The following is a 22,511-nucleotide window of genomic DNA, read 5'->3' as shown; positions in this document are numbered from 1 at the left end:
TAGGCTAGAGGTGAACAGCTTTACTCCTGGCTTGTTAAGGAATATTCCATCTGCTTTAAAAAGATGTCTGCAGCCACAGAAAATGTTAAAATTGTCAATGAACTGCATAGAATGGTTGTTGGTACATGCAGTTGAAAGCCATCTGTTCAGTGCCAACAGTCTGCCGAAACTCTCAGCTCCTCCTCTGACTGGCGGTATAGGGCCACTGATAAACACCTTTGCGTTTAGGGAGCTGACTGTGTTCAGCAAATTCATAAAGTCACGTTTCAACACTTCAGACTTTTACTTTACAACATCATTTGACCCTATATGCAGTATAATGTTCTTCACAGTTGGGTGTGCTGCTACGATATCTGGGATTTTTTGGGCCAAGTCAGACATCATGTCTTTGGGAAAACAGAGTATTTTGGTGTTTTTACTGCTTTTTATATCTTTTACAGCAGAGTCACCCACAATCAGAGTTTGGGGCCCAGTCATTAGCTTTCCCTGTAGCTTTTTACTTTTAGAATTGCTCTCTGTCCTTAGCCTGCTGTGTGACGATGAGACGTAATCCAGGTCCAGGGTCCTGCAGCAGAGGAGCAAATCTGTTCCTCACCTGCACACTCATTTGTTGGGGAGGCCTTTTGTTGCTGATTTTCCCTTTTGCAGCTGTCCACAACCGTGTCCTGCTAAGTACAGGGGTTGAAGAGGCGCTCTGCCTGGGTGGTAATGCAGGCCAGCCGGTCGTATCACAAATCTCAGGGCGCTGTGTCCTGCCCGTTAGTCGTCCTCCCATTTCCCAGGAAAATGATTTACTCTTAGGCTTTGCACCAAAAGAGTTCCAGGGAGGACTACCGCTTGTAGATTTATTATCCGTTCCACAGCTCTCCTGTTTCTTTGTGGTCTTGCTGGTGCTAGTTAGCCGTGTGTTAGCATGCTTTTGTCCATTGTTTTGGGTCACTGGTAAAGTGGTGTCATTTCCACATGATCCGTTCACTTCCATATTTACTATTTACGGTAAATTTTGGTTTCCAGAACTGCAATCTTCTGAAGGAGTTTGTAGTAGTCCTCTATGGAGAAGGGTGGCATCTTGCTGCTAATTAGCTTTAGCTACAGTCACTTTAGGACAGGCTTGAGCTATTGGTAGGCCACGCTCACGCAGAAAAATCTTCAAATATGACAATAGCCTACTATGTCTACAAAAAATTTATAGTCCAGTGATTTATAAGTATCCAAGAGCCGCTGCTCATAGTTTCTCTCAGAGGAAAAGCAAGATTATCAGCAGAAATATGCAAGCAGAAGCAGGAGCAAGCAATAGAGCGTCTGCACTGTAAGAAGCAGGAAGTTCAAGTTCAAGAGGCAGTGTGAATGAGCTGGTGTTTTTTAAGGTGACTACTCTGAGAAAAAGTTTTCCCACATTGTTCACACCAGTACGGCTTCTCTCCAGTGTGAACACGTCGGTGGCGTTTTAGGCTATCGCTTAGAGAAAAGGTTTTACCACATAAATCACAGCTGTAAGGTTTATCTCCAGTGTGAATGCGCTGGTGTCTTTTAAGGTGGCCAATGTCAGAAAAAGATTGCCCACATTGTTCACACCAGTACGGCTTCTCTCCAGTGTGAACACGTCTGTGGCTTTCTAGGTTACTACTCTGAGAAAAGGTTTTATCACATATATCACAGCTGTAAGGTTTATCTCCAGTGTGAATGCGCTGGTGTCTTTTAAGGTGGCCACTCGCAGAAAAAGATTCCCCACATTGTTCACACCAGTACGGCTGCCCTCCAGTGTGAACACGTCGTTGTTTTTCAAGGTTACCACGCTGAGAAAAAGTTTTCCCACATTGATCACAGATGTACGGCTTCTCTCCAGTATGAATGTGTTGATGTGTTTTTAGGTGACTCTGTAGTGTGAAAGCTGCCCCACATTGATCACAGCTGTACGGCTTCTCTCCAGTGTGAACTCTCTGATGAATCTTTAAATATCCAGATGTTGTGAAGTATTTCTCACAGTGTTGACAGTGGTGATGTTTGGGTCCCTCTCCTCCTCTCCGTTTCTATAGCAACAGACAAACAAAGAGAGAGAGAGTTAGTGAAGTAAGGGTTAACACCCGATGCTGCGTGTCGGAGGGTTCACGCCTCGCCGTCGTCCATTACTACCTGACAATGGACACCTCGAAGAGCATTAACCCGCTTATACCATGGTCACTTGCCAAATAACATATTTTTAAACATTTTTAAAATTAGTTTATATTTTAATTTGTTTTACAATCGAAATATAAAGTTTTTACAAACAATACCTTAGATACGACTTGTCACTCTTAGCAACCAGAGATATTCATAGTCCGCTCAGCTGATAGAACCCTTCAGTTTAGCTACGAGCCAGAAAGCTAACGCTATGCTAGCAAATCCAGAGGACGAGGCACTGAAGCAGCACACAGTGTTAAAAATAACAGATTCACATTTCCTTTATGTTTTAATGTAGCACATTCATTTAGAACAGGAAACAGACAGTTTCACCAGAAACCAGAAGGTGTCCTACATCACTTTTTTATGGACACCCTGCAGCCAATCAGAATCGAGTATTCACCCAGACCATGGTATATCCTTTAAACCCTGGACTTGCTCTCACTCACAATTTTAACTCTTCATACAATAATTTATGACAAAATGAAGGAAAATGTGTGCCAGTTGCAGACATGTTATTATGGAAGGAAATGTACTCTTCATAACTTTTATAATTTCATAAATATTAAAAAATGTTTCCCAGACTTCGAATGAACAATGTTCAAAACTCGCTTCAGTTTCACTTTGTTAGAAATTCCATAGTAACTTTAAAATAAGAAAACATTTTTTTTTTCCCACTGGTCAATTGTCTGCTCAAGCGCATGCAGCATGGAGGCACTCAGAATGCCAACGCATGCCTCAACTTGGTTATATGGGCCCGATGTCCAAAAACAGTCTTTGTGGAGAAAAGCAGGGTTGAGGCTGCAGATCTCAAAAGCCAAGAGCACAGCTAAAAAAGTGAAAAGACACCAGCAGGAGATGGAGGAGGGCCCTACATATGGTACTGGCATGGATATGTAGACTGTAAACTAACTTGGGGGAACTAGGCTGTGTAATGGTTGTGTTGGGCCAGTTTGAAGTTTGTGATGTAATGGTTTTCAGTTGAAGGCCATGTTGATGTGTTGTTATGGATGAATTTGTTTAACTCAATCGGCTCCTACAACTGTCTTTCTCCACATTTGATCTCTAACAACAGAATGAAGGGATGACCCACGGAGCCTGGTTACTTTAGAGTGGTTGTTGTGTCCTGAACACTGACCTGAACATGGCTGCTATCAGAGTCCCAGTCTGCTGCTGGTCTTCTGGGGACCTCGGTGCTCCGCTGCTCCTGGTTCTGGTTGTCCTCCTCCATTCCTCTCTGGTCCTGAGATCCAGCAGATCTCCACTGGGGCTGCTGGACTCACTCTGGATTCTGTTCAGGACAAATCAAAGCCCCCAGAGATATTCAGGAGCTTTCCTCACATCCACAGAGTCTGATAATGTGCTCGCTGTTGGCGTGGAAACAGCTGCAGCTCTTATCTGAGGAATGCTCTGGTTTCCATGGAAACCTTTTCAAATGTACACTCCCTCCAGCCACCAAGGACAGACTGAAGTCAGCTGACTGTTCACTCTCTGAATGCATGTTTATCTAACTAGAACTCAAGGCCCCTCTATGTGTGTGTGTGTGTGTGTGTGTGTGTGTGTGTTCTAAATATCTCCAGAACCGTCCATCCTACTTCACCCTCCTGGGTACAACATGAACTCAGAATAGTTTGGAGAAAACAGCGTAGGATATTAATAAACTGTGAATAAAAACTAAACAACTGCACAACAAACGCTGCCATAGTTCTGGATCTTCCGTGTCTACCCTTCAAAATAAAAGCCCAGCTTAAATTCACTCAGAGCATTTCACTGACAGGAAACTCAATAAAAAGTGATTTTAGCCGACACTTGACATCAAACAGAACACAATTAAAAGCTCCAGTATCCTAGAACAACTACATTTAATTTGCCCTTTGTAGAAATCTATTGGGTTTAGAATAAGAGTGTCCTGTAGCCTGGGATGGCCTCACTGTCTCCTCCTGTCTGCCATGTGGAAGATAAGACGGGTTCAAATTTAGTGGAGCAAAAGTGCTCCTCATTTGTTTGATAAACATTTGGAACAGAATGCACCTACTGAAATCTCTTAAAGGAACAGACAATCTCTAGGCCATGAGAGAAGAAGAGAATGAGAGCGATCCCAAGGCTAGCAGCGCAACTTCTCTATCTTCTCGGAGACAGAAAGTCTTAATTGATATCACACCGATTGGTGGCCCAGACACCATGGTGGGAGGAGGAACCTGAAGATGAATACAAGAAAAGGGAAAAGGAAGGTCTGGGGTCAGGCCCAGAGAGACTTTGTTGGTGGTTAGGGAGAGAAAGTCTTGAAGGAGCGGCTGATCCATATGCATATGAAATATCTGTTTGCAATATCATTTTACTAAAGATTGTTATAGTTTAACTGAACTAATCCTGAGTATTCATGTCCTGGTCTGCCTTTCAACGAACACAATAATTAAAGAGTAAACTTTGAGAAGTGACCGGTGGAGTCAAAAAGACTTTTGAGCCAGAATAGAATCGGTCGCATCTTTTCCTACACCTTCTGGCAATGTAAGATATAGTCTCTTTAATTATTTGATCATATCATGATTTGATGTATGGTATTTTTATGTTTGAAATTTGCAACAATAAAAGTCTTAAAAACAAAAGACAGCTGTCTTCCTGTCTCCCTCAGACTCGGTTGTTTAAGTGTGCTAACTTAAACTAATAACATTACCTCTGCTGTAAATCCATACTTTACCGGTACTTTCTAACCATCAAGCTACTAAGCCTGTTTGGAAATGACCACCTCTGCTGAAGTGATGAAACTAGTAGTAAGTAGTAAACGCTGACTGTGGCGATATCAACATCCAACATCGTTGAGGAAAAAGAAGTCTCTAACATGGAGTTAAGAAAGCTCCAAGCAGCAGTAACACAGGACTAACAATGGGAACAGCTTTAGTGCTGTATCCAAAATGTCTGACACACTTTCACAACAGGAAGGTCTCCTTCACACCTGAGCTGTTTGGTTCCTTATAAATGAACTCTTGAAAGTACTCGAAAGTGGTACAGCATATAACCAGTTTAACAGGAGAAGGAGAAGTCATCAGCTGATCACTTCTCAGCAATGGCAGATCTGGCTCTTTCAGAAGACCTCTGGGCGCTGGTCTGCAACATTGTTTTAGGCCGGTTACACACTGGCTGCGAGCGTGTCAGCCGCGTGGCGTGTCCGTTTATATTTCGGCTGCCATGGTAACATGTTAGAGCTTACACACTGCCTGCGTGAGACGTGGCTCGAGACACGCCTTAGACGCGTGCCTGCTAGAAATAGAACCAACGCCTATTTTTCAAGCGATACGCGAGCGTGTTGGAAGAGTTTCCAAGGCAAAATAGAAAAGGAAGAGATGTCATTTAGGCATGAATGCATATTAATAAATGACATATTCATGTTTGAAAGCCTATAGGTTTTGATATAAATGCAGATATATAAATGTAATTAAAAAAAAAAGATTTTCTAATATCAATACAGAACGAAATAGGCCTATTCTGGAGCCTATTTTGCCGTCAATCCTGCCGACGTTGTCTTTGCTGTAATCAAATCAGTATATATTTAAGTTTAACACGGTATTTCATTTGATCAATGGGAAACATACGTGTGTCCAGACGAGGCTAGCAGCAGCAGACACCTTTCTGCTGTGTAAAGACGTAGCACTCTCCCCCTCAGCTGTTGCCTCGTTCTGACTCCTGAAAAAAAAAAAAAACACGAGTAAAATAAAAGACACTGCATAAACTCTGCTACTGTGTGTTTATTCAAATATAAGTACACCTACATGTAGGCCTAAGAGATTGCAATAGAAGCCTGTGTATTACTATTAGGACTATAGAATACATGTGTCAAGGATGTATAAATTAAATGAACTTCAGCTGGAGTCAGATTTACTACGGCAACACTGTGGACCACATCAGTGATCTCCTTCCATTCCCCATTCTTTCTACAGCCTTTAATACCAGTCTGCAGGCTGCCAAAAAGTACACGTTAGTGCAAATGAACCTGAGATATCAGGGCTGCTTCTCAGCCAGATTACCTCTCACCATGTTGTCAATTGTAGCGGCGAGGCCTCAAAACCCAGAATATATCGGGGCGTGATATTTAAATTACAATCGTTTCCAGCCGCTGCATTTATCAATGTACAACCATTCTTACGCTCTGATTGGTGGGATACCAACGTTTGATGAATCACACGTGAGGCCTGTCGTAAGAGGATTTCTGCGCTCATATCTGCGCTGGTTGATAAATGAGGGCCAGTGATTCTTTTCTTCTAACTGGACTCATTCAGAAGAAAAAAAACGGTTTCAAGTTTCAAATTGGACAAGCTGAACGGTCTAATCCAGAAGACTGATAGCAAGAAGCCAAATTACAGTTTACCTAAAATTGTAGCTAAAAGAGGGATTAGTGATTAGGTTGTTCTGTATCAATTAGTTTCATAATCCCTGCTGACCACAGTAATTATACAGTACTTTTTGATATCTTGAAGATTACATCAAACACATGGGAGTCAGTTATTATGGATTTAATGTGACTTTTAAATTGCTTCATTAGTAATACTCCTATAAGATGAATACAGCAGGCGACACACAGAGACACACCATGAGACAGGAGACACTCCACACTAGAACATCACTATACTCATATACTATCTGCTGATCAACACACAGAGAATTATTATTTTTAACACATGGCGGGTGGATCAACAACAAAGGAACAAAATAAAAAGGAGAAGATGATGACGCTTCCCTACCTGGAGGCTGTCCTAAACCTTCAGTCCCCGTCCTTTCCTGTCTTATTAATATTCCTCTAGTCCGGAAGTGTCCACAGATGGAAAGAATTCCTCCAGGTTAGGAATATTGTCCTGTAGAGTCCATGCTAACTGTCTGCTAACTTCATGTGCCGACCTCGTTCCGTCTCCTCGCCCTGCACCGTGTTCCTGGTAGGGCTGGGCGTATCGATCTAAAAATCGATAGTATCGATACCAAGATGAGTATTGGTATCGGATCGATACTGTCGTGATGAGATCAATACTTTTATTACAGTTTCACGAGTTCATGCGAGCACAGCGTCTCTCCAATTCTGTGCGTAGTGTGCAAACAGAGCACCTCTCTCTCTCTCTCTCTCTCTCTCTCTCTCTCTCTCTCTCTTTCTCTGTCTCTCTCTCTCTCTCTCTCTCTCTCTCTCTCTCTCTCTCTCTCTCTCTCTCTCTCTCTCTCTCTCTCTCTCTCTGTCTCTCTCTCTCTCTCTCTCTCTCTCTCTCTCTCTCTCTCTCTCTCTCTCTCTCTCTCTCTCTCTCTCTCTCTCTCTCTCTCTCTCTCTCTCTCTCTCTCTCTCTCTCTCTCTCTCTCTCTCTCTCTCTCTCTCTCTCTCTCTCTCTCTCTCTCTCTCTCTCTCTCTCTCTCTCTCTCTCTCTCTCTCTCTCTCTCTCTCTCTCTGTCTCTCTCTGTCTCTCTGCCCCCTCCCCCTCCCTGCTCTGCCGAGGCGGAGAGCGGAGAGTCAGAACAGTTACATTCATATTTATACATTGTGGCTTTTGTTTACTTATTTTGCACAACTGACTTTATTTTTCACAAATATCTGTGTATAATGGAAGGTATTTTTGGTTGTGTTGTTGACTTTGTTATATTTATATTTTGTTACTGTATATTATTTTATTATTTTCATGCCATTACATTGTTTTATATTGTTCTAGTTAGTAAATAAAAACATTTAGATTTGCCTGTGTTTTATCATAATGATAATCAACTAACTGAAGGCAAAATCACTAAGTTATTCAATGATCGTGAGTTACAAGTAAAAAGTATCGGATTCGGTATCGGTATCGGCGATACTAGCCCTGTATTTATTTGGTATCGGATCGATTCCAAAATTCCCAGTATCGCTCACCCCTAGTTCCCGGGTACGTTTGTTTTCTTCACGTTGCTGCCTACACAAAGAAACTATCCCCACCTTTTTCTGTTTAGTTTTCCCCCCGGGACAGTCCTAATGAATGGACAACAGAGCTAAGTCCCGCCTCCCAGAGCCAGCAGCCACATCCATGTGATTTATGAGAACAAATATGATCAACAGTGTTTGGATGAATGTTAAAAGGTTTTGGAAGTCATTTTAAGTCTTTAGTATGTTTTTTTATAATAGTATAGAAGTTAGTAAAAGCATTTAGCAAAATGTGGTCACTTGGAGAGGTTTAGGAGAGGTTGTGGAGAGCTTATATCCTGCTAATCCAGCCCATTTTCATAAACTAGAAGAATGTAGGTTTCTAATGAAGTCTCATACATGCATTCTGGCCTCCCAGTTCTTCTGTTAGAAGCTTCTCCCTTTGGGGAAGGGAAATAGACCAAAATCAGGCAACAGAGGTTAAAGCAGAATGAGCCTCATGCAGCTACAAAGAGACAAACTACTCACATTGAGGGTCACATTTACATTCTTTAGATGTGTTTTTCACCGGTAACTCTTCATAACATACGAGGCATCAAACGCCCCCCCCACTTCCATGGATCCATCCCAATTCTTCTAGCAGATGGTGACGTTGATGAGAACACAGCTAGAAGTTAATACATGAAGTCAAAGCCAACTGTGAGAGCTGAAGGGCAGCAACAAGTCTGTTAGTTCTACCTCCATCTGAAGACCCCCCCCCTATCCCCATCCTTACTATCTTCACTACTACACATATGTTTGGATTTAAATTAAATGGCCTGAATATTGAACAAGCTTGCTGAATTTTAAGTCGTATCACTATGACACTCGCTCTAAGGACTCCTTGGTCCTAAATATTCCCTTTGTTAGGACAGAATTAGGCACAATTGCATTTGAACATGATGCTCCATATAAATGGAATAACCTGCAGTCCTTAATGAAATGGAACAGCCTGATTCAATGTAATCCCTTTAAATGTCTTCTTTATGAAGCCATGTAGAATGAATGGACATGTGCATTTGGAGTGTACCATCCTGTAACTGTTCCATGTGTGTACTCTGTAGTACTACTGTATAGTGTATATTAATCGCTATGTTTAGTGGTTCTGTATGTGTTGTAATTGTGTATGGCATGTAATCAGGGCGTCATTGGAAATGACAGCTTTTTCCTAGGCCGATATAATAATAATAATAATAATAATAATAATAAAGTCTCCAGTGTTATTAAAGTAATAAGTGTTTGTTTCCTAGGATGGCAAAGGAAAGTCCCACTCTGCCTCTGATTGGCTAGTACTCATTGCCTTTCTCAGTGTGATTGGTTAGATTTAGGCATGAGGAGTGAGATTGGTTAGGGTCAGGATGAGAATACCAGGTAAGCCAATCAGAGGCAGAGTAAGGCGGGACTAGCTTGTATTCACCATCCTAGGAACATGTGTTTACAGGAAGACAGAATCAGACATAAAGATGAACACAGAGAGATCTACAGTCACATTTAACTATTAGGAAGCAAATATAGCTGCATCTCTAATAAATATAGAATATAACAATGACCAACAAACAGGTCAAAGGCTTTCTGTTACTTAATGAGGGTAGAAATAGTGGGACGGTGCAGAGAGAGAAGAGTTCATAAAGTAGACTGAGGTCAGTCAGTGCTCTCTCTCTCTCTCTCTGTGTGTGTGTGTGTGTGTGTGTGATCAGTAAAGATGGCTGCTGCTTCCTCTGCTGCCCTAACTCAACTCTTACCTATCTGCCTCATCTCATTTCTAGTCCCAGTCTGTCTTCAAACTGCAGAAGGACTTGGAGTGAAAGCAGCGTTCTGCTTCCTGTGCATCGTTCCACCCAGTAGTTCCCAGTCAGGACCTGGATCTTGTGATCTCATTAAGTTACAGGAGGAAACGCTGCTCTGGTGATCAGTGACGAGGAGGAGGAGGAGGAGGAGGAGGAGGAGTTTAATTCTGCTACCTTTACAGTTTTTCCAACTGCTAACACACTACAATGACAAGTATAGCACAATTATTTAAAAAAAATAACCTATTCTCAAGTCTCCAAAAGTCTAAACACATGTTCTGCTTTACACACATTTTGCAATTCAAAATGCCCCTTTTTAAATGAACTGAACATGGTTCTCTGCATAAGACACAACAATCTGACATAAAGTCACATGTTTACCATTCAAAATTACTCTACATGAGCTGATTGGCCAATAGATGTTCCACCTGGCCAATCACCTCAATGGTTCAATGTTACCACTTCAATCAGGAAGTAAGTACTATGATGCCTCTTGTTTTAATATATTTTTTTCTTTTTCAGTTGACTGTTTTTTGTAAGCATATTTTGTTCAGTCCAATGTAAATATATCTGCTGTGCATATGTTGCACTGACTTGTTCGGTGAAAAATAAAAACATAAATGTTTCAATAGCATGTGTGTGTTTCTGCAAATATTTCTGTGCATGTGAACAATCTGAAGAACTATTTTAGTATTATAGTAAAGCATACTAAAGATGAGAGAGCTTTTCATGATGCCCAACAGTGTGTAGTTGGTTAGACAAACATCTGGTAATATGAAGTGTGTGCCGTTTGGAGCTAAAGTTTGATTTTGATAATGCTATATGTAGTTTTGGTTGCAGTACTTCATTTTGCAGGATATATACAAGGTATTTTGCAGTTTGGGTGTGTGGTTTTGTGAATTGTGTTAATTATTTTGATAAAACCAGCCTAGTTTGCAAAATTGTGTTTTAGCAATTGGAAAGAAACTGTAATAAAACCGTAGAAAGAGCGCGGCCTAATCTAGTTCAGCTTTAGTAATTTAGCTTTTCAGCATTCACAAGCATTTTCTGCAGAATTTCAAATGTGAGACACATTTATAATAAACTGATCTTGAGATATTTCTTTCTATAAGTGATTTTTCCCTCCCCGTCCAATGAAAACCATGTATCTCCAGATGTGTGCTGACGTTGAATGTTTGTGATAAATTTAAGGATAATATGGAGTCATAAGAGTGTCATGAAGAAGAATAAACCTGTAAAAGAAACTTAATGTGAAAGTTCAATTCTATTCAGTTTATTTAAGAGGACAGAGCAAATTAATAAAACAAATGATTATACATGGGTTAAAAATGCCAGAATTAACCAAAAGCTCGCAAACTTCCCCCCAAATACAACCAGCTGGTCTATCCACAATTAAAGAAACTGTTCAGTAACACATCACAAACATTCAGCATCTTACGGAGGTATTACTAATTACTGAAATAACAAATACTTTACCTGACACAAGCTAGCATTAGCTTAATTCTGTATCAGGACAGTCACTTAACTTATTGTTAGCTTAAAAGAAGGATTAATGTTACCTTTTGTGATACTAAATTCAACACTTTCGTTATAGTTAAATATTGTAAAATATCTTTTTCATCCGTGAAATGTTATTCCATGTAGCTTTGTTTAGCATTTCTTTCACATGAACATCCAAAAGCAGTACAAAACTCTTTTCTATGACTCTTTAAGATGGCGGCAGAGATGCAGTTTTAAAACATTAACTGTTCAAGTCATATTTTGAGCAGCAGCAGACATGTTCTGATTAAAGCTTCTAAGTTATGAATATTAGCTTCTTTTCTTCGTCTTAATGGACAATAGACTAAATAGTTCAGCAATTTGACATTACATTAGTAAACAGTGATCAGATTTTTTTAATTAAGAACTAATACTCCTTCATTGCAGAATTAGTTAAATATCGCTAGCAGTTGAACCCTTAACTCAACATATTGTATTACAGGAATAAAAGCTAATTTTGAGTGAAATGAATCCCTTCAAAGGGAGGGAGCGTAGTATAGAGTCTTGGCCAGGATAACATCCATGCTGTTCACAAGATCAAGTTACTGCTGGTCAGCCTTCAATGTGGAGAGAAGATCAGAATATAACAACACAGCTATCAGGGCATGAGGAGGAGGCAGGAGGAAACAGCTTGGCTCGGAAACATGCTCACTACGAGGCAGTGTGAATGAGCTGGTGAGATTTAAGGTTACTATTCACAGTAAAAGTTTTCCCACATTGTTCACAGCAGTAAGGTTTCTCTCCAGTGTGAACACGTCGGTGGATTTTTAGGCTACTACTATGAGAAAAGGTTTTACCACATATATCACAGTTGTAAGGTTTATCTCCAGTGTGAATGAGCTGGTGTCTTTTAAGGGTACCACTCCTAGAAAAAGAATCCCCACATTGATCACACCAGTACGGCTTCTCTCCAGTGTGAACAAGTCGGTGGTTTTTTAGGCTACTACTCTGAGAAAAGGTTTTACCACATATATCACAGCTGTACGGCTTCTCTCCAGTGTGAATGAGCTGGTGAGATTTAAGGTTACTATTCACAGTAAAAGTTTTCCCACATTGTTCACACCAGTACGGTTTCTCTCCAGTGTGAACACGTTGGTGGATTTTTAGGCTACTACTATGAGAAAAGGTTTTATCACATATATCACAGTTGTAAGGTTTATCTCCAGTGTGAATGAGCTGGTGTCTTTTAAGGGTACCACTCCTAGAAAAAGAATCCCCACATTGATCACACCAGTACGGCTTCTCTCCAGTGTGAACAAGTCGGTGGTTTTTTAGGCTACTACTCTGAGAAAAGGTTTTACCACATATATCACAGCTGTACGGCTTCTCTCCAGTGTGAATGAGCTGGTGAGATTTAAGGTTACTATTCACAGTAAAAGTTTTCCCACATTGTTCACACCAGTACGGTTTCTCTCCAGTGTGAACACGTCGGTGGATTTTTAGGCTACTACTATGAGAAAAGGTTTTATCACATATATCACAGCTGTAAGGTTTATCTCCAGTGTGAATGAGCTGGTGTCTTTTAAGGCTACTATTCTCAGAAAAGGTTTTCCCACATTGATCACAGCTGTACGGCTTCTCTCCAGTGTGAATATGTTGATGGGTTTTTAGGTGACTCTGTAATGTGAAAGCTGCCCCACATTGATCACAGCTGTGTAGATTCTGTCCAGTGTGAACTCTCTGATGAATTTTTAAATATCCAGATGTTGTGAAGGATTTGTCACAGTGTTGACAGTGGTGACATTTGGGTCCCTCTCCTCCTCTCCGTTTCTATAGCAACAAACAAACACAGAGAGAAAGAGAGGGAGAGAGAGTTAGTGAACAACCTTATTTAAACCCTGGACTTGCTCTCGCTCACAATTTTAACTCTTCATACAAAGATTTATGACAAAATGAAGGAAAATGCGTGCCAGTTGCAGACATGTTATTATTGAAGTGTACTATTCATAACTTTTATAGTTTCTGAAATATTCTACATTTTTCAGGCAAGTTGTAATAAAACAACTGTAGCGCTGTAATGAAACAGCAAGAGAAAGCTTGGACCACAGCAATTCTGAAACCGTCAAAATCATACCATTCAAGGAGTTAGGCTACTAATCATTTACACACATTAACAGCTGTAGCCTACTCTTGGTCTTAAAAGGGAGCAGAAGATAATGTTATTTAGGAAAATCTACCATGAAGATCAATTACAACTACTTATCTACAATGCTAAAATATGAAGCGTAGTCTACATACCTCTCTCTCCCTCTCTCTCGTATGGGCTAAAATATACATTTCCTAAGTAACATATTAACTCCCACTGCTAGATGGTATATCTACAGAAACCAGTGAGGTGTCCTCTCCCTGTTGTTCCATGAATGTACAGTAGCCTACACTATATAGTTACTGGTCCAGTGAACTAAGACTATAACTAAGGAGGACTGTACAATTAGGACAGGTTTTATAATTGTACAATCCTCTCAAATTAGAGTCCCAGTTTACTGGACAGAACACACACGGTGTGCTAAGAATACCAAATACAATACACATGGAAAAGTAATAAACTGTACATGATCCTTTATTGTCAAAGAATACAAAAAGAAATAAATTATGTAAAAAGATGTATTGGTCTGTGACCAGTCTGCAGTTGTTAGAACCATTATAGAAACTTGTGTATAGGACTTTATATATTATCCTTCATCACTGACTTCATTTAAAAACACATTTAAAACTTTATCAGCCTTCTCTGTAGCTCGTCTGTTACGTGTCTGTTTTTGTCCTTTCAACTTTTTTCTCTTCTAACTCTTTTTTTTAAAATCATTTACACGCCTTACGTATATATCTTCTATCCTATAGATATGGCTACGATTAAACTGGACCACAGCAGTAAAAACTTTGTTTATTCAAGGGAACAACTGTTCAGACTAAGGACAATGGTACACGCCAGCATTTTGCACCCCATCCCAGAGGAATTGAGGCGTAACTACCGCGGATGCTTGAGCCGTCTATTCCTTTGTGTGTGATGGGGAATGTAAACTCACTGGCCAACAAGACGGATGAGCAAGGTGCCCTAGTAAAGACCGGGACCCCAAGCTAAGTCGCAAGCAGAAAGGTGGGGGCCTCTCGCTGTTCATCAACAATAGATAGATTGATTTCTGGGACTCTTCAGTCTGGAGTAACCTCTTTCCTTCACTCACCTCCTCCTTCTTCCTCTTGCTCTCTCGCTCCTCTGAGTCTACGGAGGCCTCACTGACAACTTTCCTCTTGCCCTCCTTCTTGTGTTTCTGCATGTACTCGGTGATAAGGTCAGGGCAGTCCAGGTTGCCTTGTGGCTCCCATGTGTTATCCTCACTGGAAAGGTGAGTGCAGACAGAAGAAAATCTCCTCAGGCTTTGTTTTTAGGTAATAGATTCTCACTCTAATTGACTCTAATTTGTATTATTCCTTTTTTCTATTGCCATTTTGGAAGGTTATTTGCGGGTCTGCAACTTAAGTGTCAAAATACCAAACCTTCAACTTTGAGGGCATGATACAATGCAGAAATTTATGCTGTAGATACATACATATACACACACATATATATACACACACACACACACACACACATATATATATATATATATTTATATTTATATATATATATACACACACACACATATATATATACACACACATATACATATACTAGGGCTGTCCTCGACTAAAGAAATTCTTAGTTGATTTAATTGTCAGAACTGTGCACTTTAAGAGGTGGTTAAGACTAGAAAAGCACCATATAAATGTAGTTAATTAACCATCTGTAAAACTGAGTTTCTCCACAATTAATCCTGCAAAAGCACCACTTTAAATCTTGTGTTTACCATAAATGTGCTCAGAAGTTTCTTGGAAATAAGTAATTAAGCATGAATAAGCATAAAAAATGACTAATCTACTAAAGAAATTAGTCGACTAAAACCAAAACGACCGATTAGTCGACCACTAAGAGGTGGCAGCCCTAATTTTAATTTTATATATATATATATATAGTATTCTCTCTACTACTGCAGTACTTTTACAGGGATGTATTTACATCTAGTACCATAATGAAACATGTATCACCTATTTTTGTACTATAATATTTAATGATGAACCATGACACTGTGAAACTATGGGTAGCTTGTGTGTGGGTGATCTAAAGTAATGTTTCAATGGTATTTCACAATCAATTAGTTTTTTGATCCAATGATTTTGCAAATGCAAGATTTCTTTAAAGATATGAATGCACAATGTAATGTTTTGAACATTGGACAGCCTGTGTTACAAGTGAAAATTTGAGTTTTGTGAGAAATTAAATCAAGGTTCTGAAATTAGTAGCAAAGTGATTGTAAAAAAACTGTAATTTAGGTTCACAATGCATGTTGGCCATCATAGATGTATGCCAAAACAAAAAGACAGAAACCTGTTTTTCAAAATGCAATCACTTGACATTCTGAGCAGTGTTTGGAAGATTTGTTGACTTTGAGACTCAGAAATCCCCCCAGAACCAGAAACTTTTAATATTCAGGCTGTTCAACATTCATTCATTCATTATCTGTGTCTATCTGTGTGTATTTGTGTGTATATCTGTGTGTATCGGTGCGTGTATCTGTGTAACCTAAAAAGTATTGAATTCAGTACCCAGCTCTAATCGTGAGGACTCTGTGAAATGTACGAGTGTATATATATTATGTGCGTGTAAACATAGTCAGTGAACACATTGGTCCAGACAGAATGTTGCCATTACATTTTCTAAAGACCTTGCTGTTCCCCATGAGAATGACTCAGGTTTTTTAATTCAACTGTTAAGTTGATTTTTAGTTGTTTGCTCACTCCCCAAAACACAAAAGAACACTGGAATAAGTGTCTGTACAGGGAAGCAGACACAGAGCCAGAGGTATGAGGAAACAGATCATCAGTCAGCCATTAACCCTGTATGTGTGTGTGTGTGTGTGTGTGTGTGTGTGTATATATATATATATATATATATATATATATATATATATATATATATATCTATCTATCTATCTATCTCAGGACCAAGAACACCAGGTATTAATATTATAGACTCATACTTACTCTGAGAACCCCTTCCACTTCAGCAGAAACTCTACTCTTCCCTTCACCACTCTGTGGTCCAAAACCTCATCCACCACATATTCCTCCTCTTCCTCCTCTGCTGCTGCAGCTGCAGGAGGTGCTGCAGGCTGCTCCTCCTCTTCGGCCTTCTTGCCCTTCTTTCCTGCTGCGGTGGCCAGCTTGACGTCTGCTGAGGGCTCCTTTGGTAGACCCAAGGGGGAAATATGCAGAGATAATGATACAAGGGTTAGAAGAACTAATGGGAGGTGGAAGTAATCTACAGTTGACCATGTTTTACTATATTAAAATGTTCTGTTTCCTAAAGTAACTTCGCTCCGACCGCACGTGTGTGTATGTGTGTGTGTGTGTGTGTGTCATAGCTGAGCCCTGCTCTCTGTCAACATGCAGATGGCGTTTCTTCTATCGGGGTGAAAATGTTCCACCTAAACAAATTCCTTCCTGAGACTATTTATCAGAGCCAAAATATTTGCGTCCAGAGCTTAGCGCCGCACAAGACGATTGTGATTGGTTTAAAGAAATGCAAACAAGCCAGAGAGATTTTTCTCCTATCCCAGAATGTCTGTGTGGAGGAGCCAGACCTAAAGCCTGGTTCACACGGGACGATTTTAAAATTGTCGGACGATTTTCCAATCCTGAGATACCCCACACACGGTGATAAAAAATCATGGGTCTAACAGTTTCGGTCGTACAGTGTGTGGTGCGCAGCACACAGCAAAATCAACACATCACACACAAACCGATTTGACTCCCGAGCATTCCCAGGTCAGACAGGAAATCTCGCAAAATTCCTCGAGATCAAACGTGACTTCAGAGTAAACAATGATTGCGGACGAAGTGGATGCAGTGGCAATAGTTTGTTTTTAACCGAAAAAAACGTTATCAAAAGAAAAGGCGATGGTCAAAGAAGACAACACAAGCATGGACTATACTTGCTACATCATGATATGGAGGGGATTAGTTTTTTCTCATATAAATATATATGAATATATTCGTTTCCATGTACTCTGGTAGACTGCAGTTGTGGATGTAGTTATGCCCATTGACTTTATTTATTTTACACAGGCTGCGTGCTCGTTTGTCCCCGGGGGACACCACACACGAGGAGTAAACGGACCAAAAAAATTCAACATGTTGGATATCCCCGATTTGAGATGGGAGAGGTCCCGAGGTCCTTCCGAGCAGACGAGAGCAGTCTTAACACACCACACACGGCAGGAATATCGGATCAGATTATTTTACCATAATCGGAGCATCCTTAAGATTGTCGGGAGGGGGGAATCGGGGCTAAAATCGGCCTAATTATCCTGCCGTCTGAACCAGACCTTACTCAGCAGTGCTGTGGAGATAGGTCTGGCTATGCGAGACTACATGTACAGTAATATGCAGCTGTTTGCCTTTAACTATACCGATGGCTGTATGCACAACAGACTAACAAAGGGATAAAACCTGTATCAAATCCCTGATAAAAAAATCCCCCCAAAAGCTGAGAATGGTTAGAATGGCAGGGGGCCTTAAGGGAACGGTAACGGAGAGGTCAAGGTAACTTTATTGTCCCCGAGGGGCAATTATTCGTACAGCCAGCAGACACACCTAAAGACAAGACAAACAACAATACAGAGAGTAGCGTATGAGTGCTGCTGTGAGGAAGAGAGAGAGGAAAAGAGAGAGCAAAGATGATGTAAAGTGAGTTCAAAGTGAACAATAAAACAACAAACTAGAGCTTCTCAAGACACGGTGGCTTTATCTGTTGTCAATACCGCCGGTAAAGTGAATGGTGTTACCCCCGAAAAACATGGGCTTAACCCTTAGCACAGTGTTTCTAGTTCAGCTCAGTGGGAGAGTCTTTACTGTGTTCTGTGACAATGTCGAGGTCAGACCCTTCACAGCCCAGAGGTCTCAGCAGCTGAGCAGACACTAGATACTACTTTGTAGTTAACAAACACAACTTGAGCTGTTAACCCAGCGGTTCTCAAAGTGTGGGGCGCGCCCCACTGGTGAGGAATAGAGACGTGACAGGTGGGCCGCGCCAAACGGGAGGACATTTTCCTTTTTATGCCTTTATTTCTTCATCCAGAAATCCCAACTGTCCCGGAAGTTCCGGGAGTCTCCCGCATATTGATAGTGGCTCCTTGACGCCCGCAAATGAGATCCAATCTCCCGGAATCAGAAGCAAGACCTCCACTAGACCATGACCTCCACTAGACCATGACCTCCACTAGACCAAGACCTCCACTAGACCAAGACCTCCACTAGACCAAGACCTCCACTAGACCAAGACCTCCACTAGACCAAGACCTCCACTAGACCATGACCTCCACTAGACCAAGACCTCCACTAGACCAAGAATTCCACTAGACCATGACCTCCACTAGACCATGACCTCCACTAGATCAAGACCTCCACTAGACCATGACCTCCACTAGACCAAGACCTCCGCTAGACCAAGACCTCCACTAGACCAAGACCACCACTAGACCAAGACCTCCACTAGACCAAGACCTCCACTAGGTAATAATAGGACTTTGGGTTTGATTTTTTTTACAGTTTTCAGTGGTTATGAGGAGCAATATGAGAGAGACATTTGGTAATCATTGATCATTGTTTACGTACATTAAACCAAGTTTTTATTCATTAGTAAGCTACAGGACAGCGTCTTTCAAACATGACCTGCGCGTATTTTTGACCCTCTGAATTTACCGTTGGATACGCCTCACACTGCTACGGTGGCCGAGACAGTTCAACACAAACGCTACAAGCTAAAAGCTGGATGAGGAAAGTTCTTGTATGTTTGAGAAGTAGGTTAGTAGTAAGTTAAACATGGTTCCTGGCTAATTATTACTGTTGCTATGTGATTGTCACAAACGTTGTTAAATATCTTTGTATTTTCATATGCATGTATACTCTGCCATTTAGGATATGAAGGAAAGCTACAAAGGAAAGTGTGTGTGTGTCTATTTGTAGGGTAAGACTGAGGACATAGACTGTACAAATGCTAACATACAGTCTATGAACAAACCCTTTTACATGGCTTTAAATCCACGTAAATATTCAGTCCAGTCTGAATTCTATTTATTGACTTATTTTATTTTCCAGTAGTAAGAAGGAAGTAAGGTCATGGTTAAAATTCTGGGTGTATTTCATTCAGACCAACCGTGTATGACCGTGAACATAGACCGTGGATGTGTGTATGGATGACATATTACGCCCCTAACACTGGAATAGGCAGCATGTTGAATCAGCATTCAATTTAAACATCTGTTTACCGTAACCATAATCACACACACACACTTTCCAATCCAAGCGTATGGAGGGAATTAGCCGCTGGGAGCTGATCAATAAGCAGATAGATCCGGTTAACAAGTTCCAAGCTCCTGAGCCTCTCCACAGCTCGGTAATAATCATCTGTGTTCAGCTCCGGTCTGTTTGTTTGGATCAGAGGGAAAGTCGGCCACACTTCTGCTCTCAGAAAGAATGAAGCTCCACTACATTTAGAACGGCTTGGCTTTCTCCCATTTTAGAACAAGGTCAACAATGGGAGCAGCTGACAGACACACACATACTAATACTTTCTACAGACACACACATACTAATACTTTCTACAGACACACACACACTAATACTTTCTACAGACACAAACATACTAATACTTTCTACAGACACACACATACTAATACTTTCTACAGACACACACACATACTAATACTTTCTATCTTTTTCTCTTTGTTAGAGAGAGAGAGAGAGAGAGAGAGAGAGAGAGAGAGAGAGAGAGAGAGAGAGAGAGAGAGAAACAACAAACAACGGAACGTTTCCCTCCAAAACAAACGGGGGTCGAATGGGAAGCTAACTTCAGCGTCGTTGTTGCAACAACACATGAATATGAACTACTAGCTAGCCTGCTACATTACATTACATTACATGTCATTTAGCTGACGCTTTTATCCAAAGAGACTTCCAGTTAAGTGCTTTCAACCCTGGAGGTGTAAACTCCAGACAACAAGTAGTAAGAGCAAGTCCATTAGCTTTAAATAAGCTAAACTACAAAGAGCCATATGAAAGAGCTAGCTAGCTTCTGCTCAGCTCCGTTAGCATTAAGCAGCCGAATGGGAAGCTAACGCATGCGCAGCTCTGTCTTCTCTTGTCTCTGAGTGCCGTGTAAAAGAGCAGTTCTTAAAGTGTTTAGCTGAGTGTGTGCGGGTTTACCTGGAGCTCTGTCTTCTTCAAACTCACTAATAACAAACAGCACAGCTATCCCGCCGCCAGCCACACATCCCAGTCTAACAACGAGACTTCCGCTTCCTCCCAGTCCGGGTTTTTCAGATTAAAAGTTTAAAATGAAAGAAGGCCGCCGCCTGGAGGTCAGGAGGGAAACAACAGATCCACATTCAGTTCATTAATCAGTTAGTGGTGGACTGGAACTGAGGACATTTACTCAAGTACTGGACTTAACTCCAGGTACTGGGACTTTACTTGAGTATTAAATAATATACAGCATTTTAATAACTAAAATAATGTAGAGATATAAGGGGAAATTAAAAAATATAGATTCATTTTGAGCATTTTATTTCTCCACCAGACTCCCTTGAATTAAAACAGAAATGTTATTGTGAAGTCCTTGTACGTTATTCTCTGGCGCTACCCGAGCTGGCTATGTCCTCCGGTAAGAGAGTCGCTGCAACCTTCGCTTTTAGTTCAACACATTTATTGATATCCAAATCCAGCAATGAATAAAGTGGTTGTGGCTTGCAATAGTATGTGTGTGTGTGTGTGTGTGTGTGTGTGTGTGTGTGTGTGTGTGTGTGTGTGTGTGTGTGGTTTTCTGTAAAATGAAGAAATACAGAATATGTACATATAACTTGTACATAATGAATACACAAATAACCAAATAATTCTGGATAGTAATGGGAATCAATAGAACCCAATATAGTCAAGAATATATGTTTCATTGTGTCCTTATATCTATTGGCCACTAGATGGCGCTCTAAGACCTCAAATGGAACATAGCAGTAGCATTCAGGTCCAATAGTCATGTTGACATGGAGTGACATAGGCTCATCAGTCCAGCAGGGAGTTTTCCACAGATATGATTATTAAACAAACTTATTTCAAAGCCTTGTCCAAATCATTCCAAACATTCAATTCATTTTTTCCAGAGTTCATGTTAGTCAACTGAGTAACTGAGTACATTTACTCAAGTACTGTAATTAACTCAAGGTACTTGTACTTTACTTGAGTATTAAATATTGTGTACAGCCTTTCTATAATTAAAATAATGTGGACGTATAAGGAGAAATGACAAAATATAGATTCATTTTAAGCATTTTTATTTATATTTTCACCAGACTCCATTTAATTAAAACAGAAATGTTATGATTATTAAACACACTTATTTCAAAGTGGAGAGAAACTAAATAAAACTACCAGAAGCCATCTTGGTTCATCTTTCCACTGTTCCAACAATCACTGCTCTGGTTTGGTTGAAATAAACCCAGAAACTAATGGGTGCATCTTGTTTCTAAGGAAGAGAATTGCCAGTAATGTTTACATTATATTATATTTTAAATAAAAAAATCTTATTGGCAAGCAAACTTCACTTGAGACTTCCCTGAGTAAACATTTTAAAGAGTTTCTGCATGTGTAAATTCTTGCCTAGCTGGACAACAGGGACATTAATAACTGGTGGTTATCAGCTGTTGTATTAGATATGGACAACAGGGGCATTAATAACTGGTGATGATCAGCTGTTGTATTAGATATGGACAACAGGGGCATTAATAACTGGTGATGATCAGCTGTTGTATTAGATATGGACAACAGGAGCATTAATAACTGGTGATGATCAGCTTTTGTATTAGATATGGACAACAGGGATATTAATAACTGGTGATGATCAGCTGTTGTATTAGATATAGACAACAGGGGCATTAATAACTGGTGATGATCAGCTTTTGTATTAGATATGGACATCAGGGGCATTAATAACTGGTGATGATCAGCTGTTGTATTAGATATGGACAACAGGGACATTAATA

At 40.4% G+C, this 22,511-nt stretch overlaps 1 protein-coding gene across 1 annotated transcript; it reads right to left on the bottom strand.

Moving 5' to 3' along the window:
* Nucleotides 1–1,331: 1,331 nt before the first annotated feature.
* LOC114546110 (zinc finger protein 271-like) lies at nucleotides 1,332–20,814 on the bottom strand. The gene is made up of 6 exons (XM_028564774.1): nucleotides 20,683–20,814; nucleotides 16,462–16,661; nucleotides 14,565–14,718; nucleotides 12,078–13,155; nucleotides 3,502–3,512; nucleotides 1,332–1,949 (listed from the first exon to the last, which is right to left on the bottom strand). Exons 3-6 carry the CDS (start codon nucleotides 14,655–14,657, stop codon nucleotides 1,332–1,334), a joined length of 1,800 nt encoding a protein of 599 aa, XP_028420575.1. The 5' UTR covers nucleotides 14,658–14,718; nucleotides 16,462–16,661; nucleotides 20,683–20,814.
* Between the last annotated feature and the right edge of the window lie 1,697 nt (nucleotides 20,815–22,511).

This window comes from Perca flavescens, chromosome 19 (assembly GCF_004354835.1).
Source record: "Perca flavescens isolate YP-PL-M2 chromosome 19, PFLA_1.0, whole genome shotgun sequence".
Lineage (NCBI taxonomy): Eukaryota > Metazoa > Chordata > Actinopteri > Perciformes > Percidae > Perca > Perca flavescens.
The sequence above is the reverse complement of the archived record's forward strand: the minus strand, read 5'-3'. Positions and strand labels throughout refer to the sequence as shown.

Excerpts from the sequence above, each read along its gene's own strand:
- LOC114546110 (XM_028564774.1), bottom strand. The coding sequence starts at position 14,657 with ATGCAGAAACACAAGAAGGAGGGCAAGAGGAAAGTTGTCAGTGAGGCC. Across the intron at positions 13,156-14,564 it reads GCAAGAGGAAGAAGGAGGAG|AAACGGAGAGGAGGAGAGGG; the intron begins GTGAGTGAAGGA and ends TTGTTGCTATAG.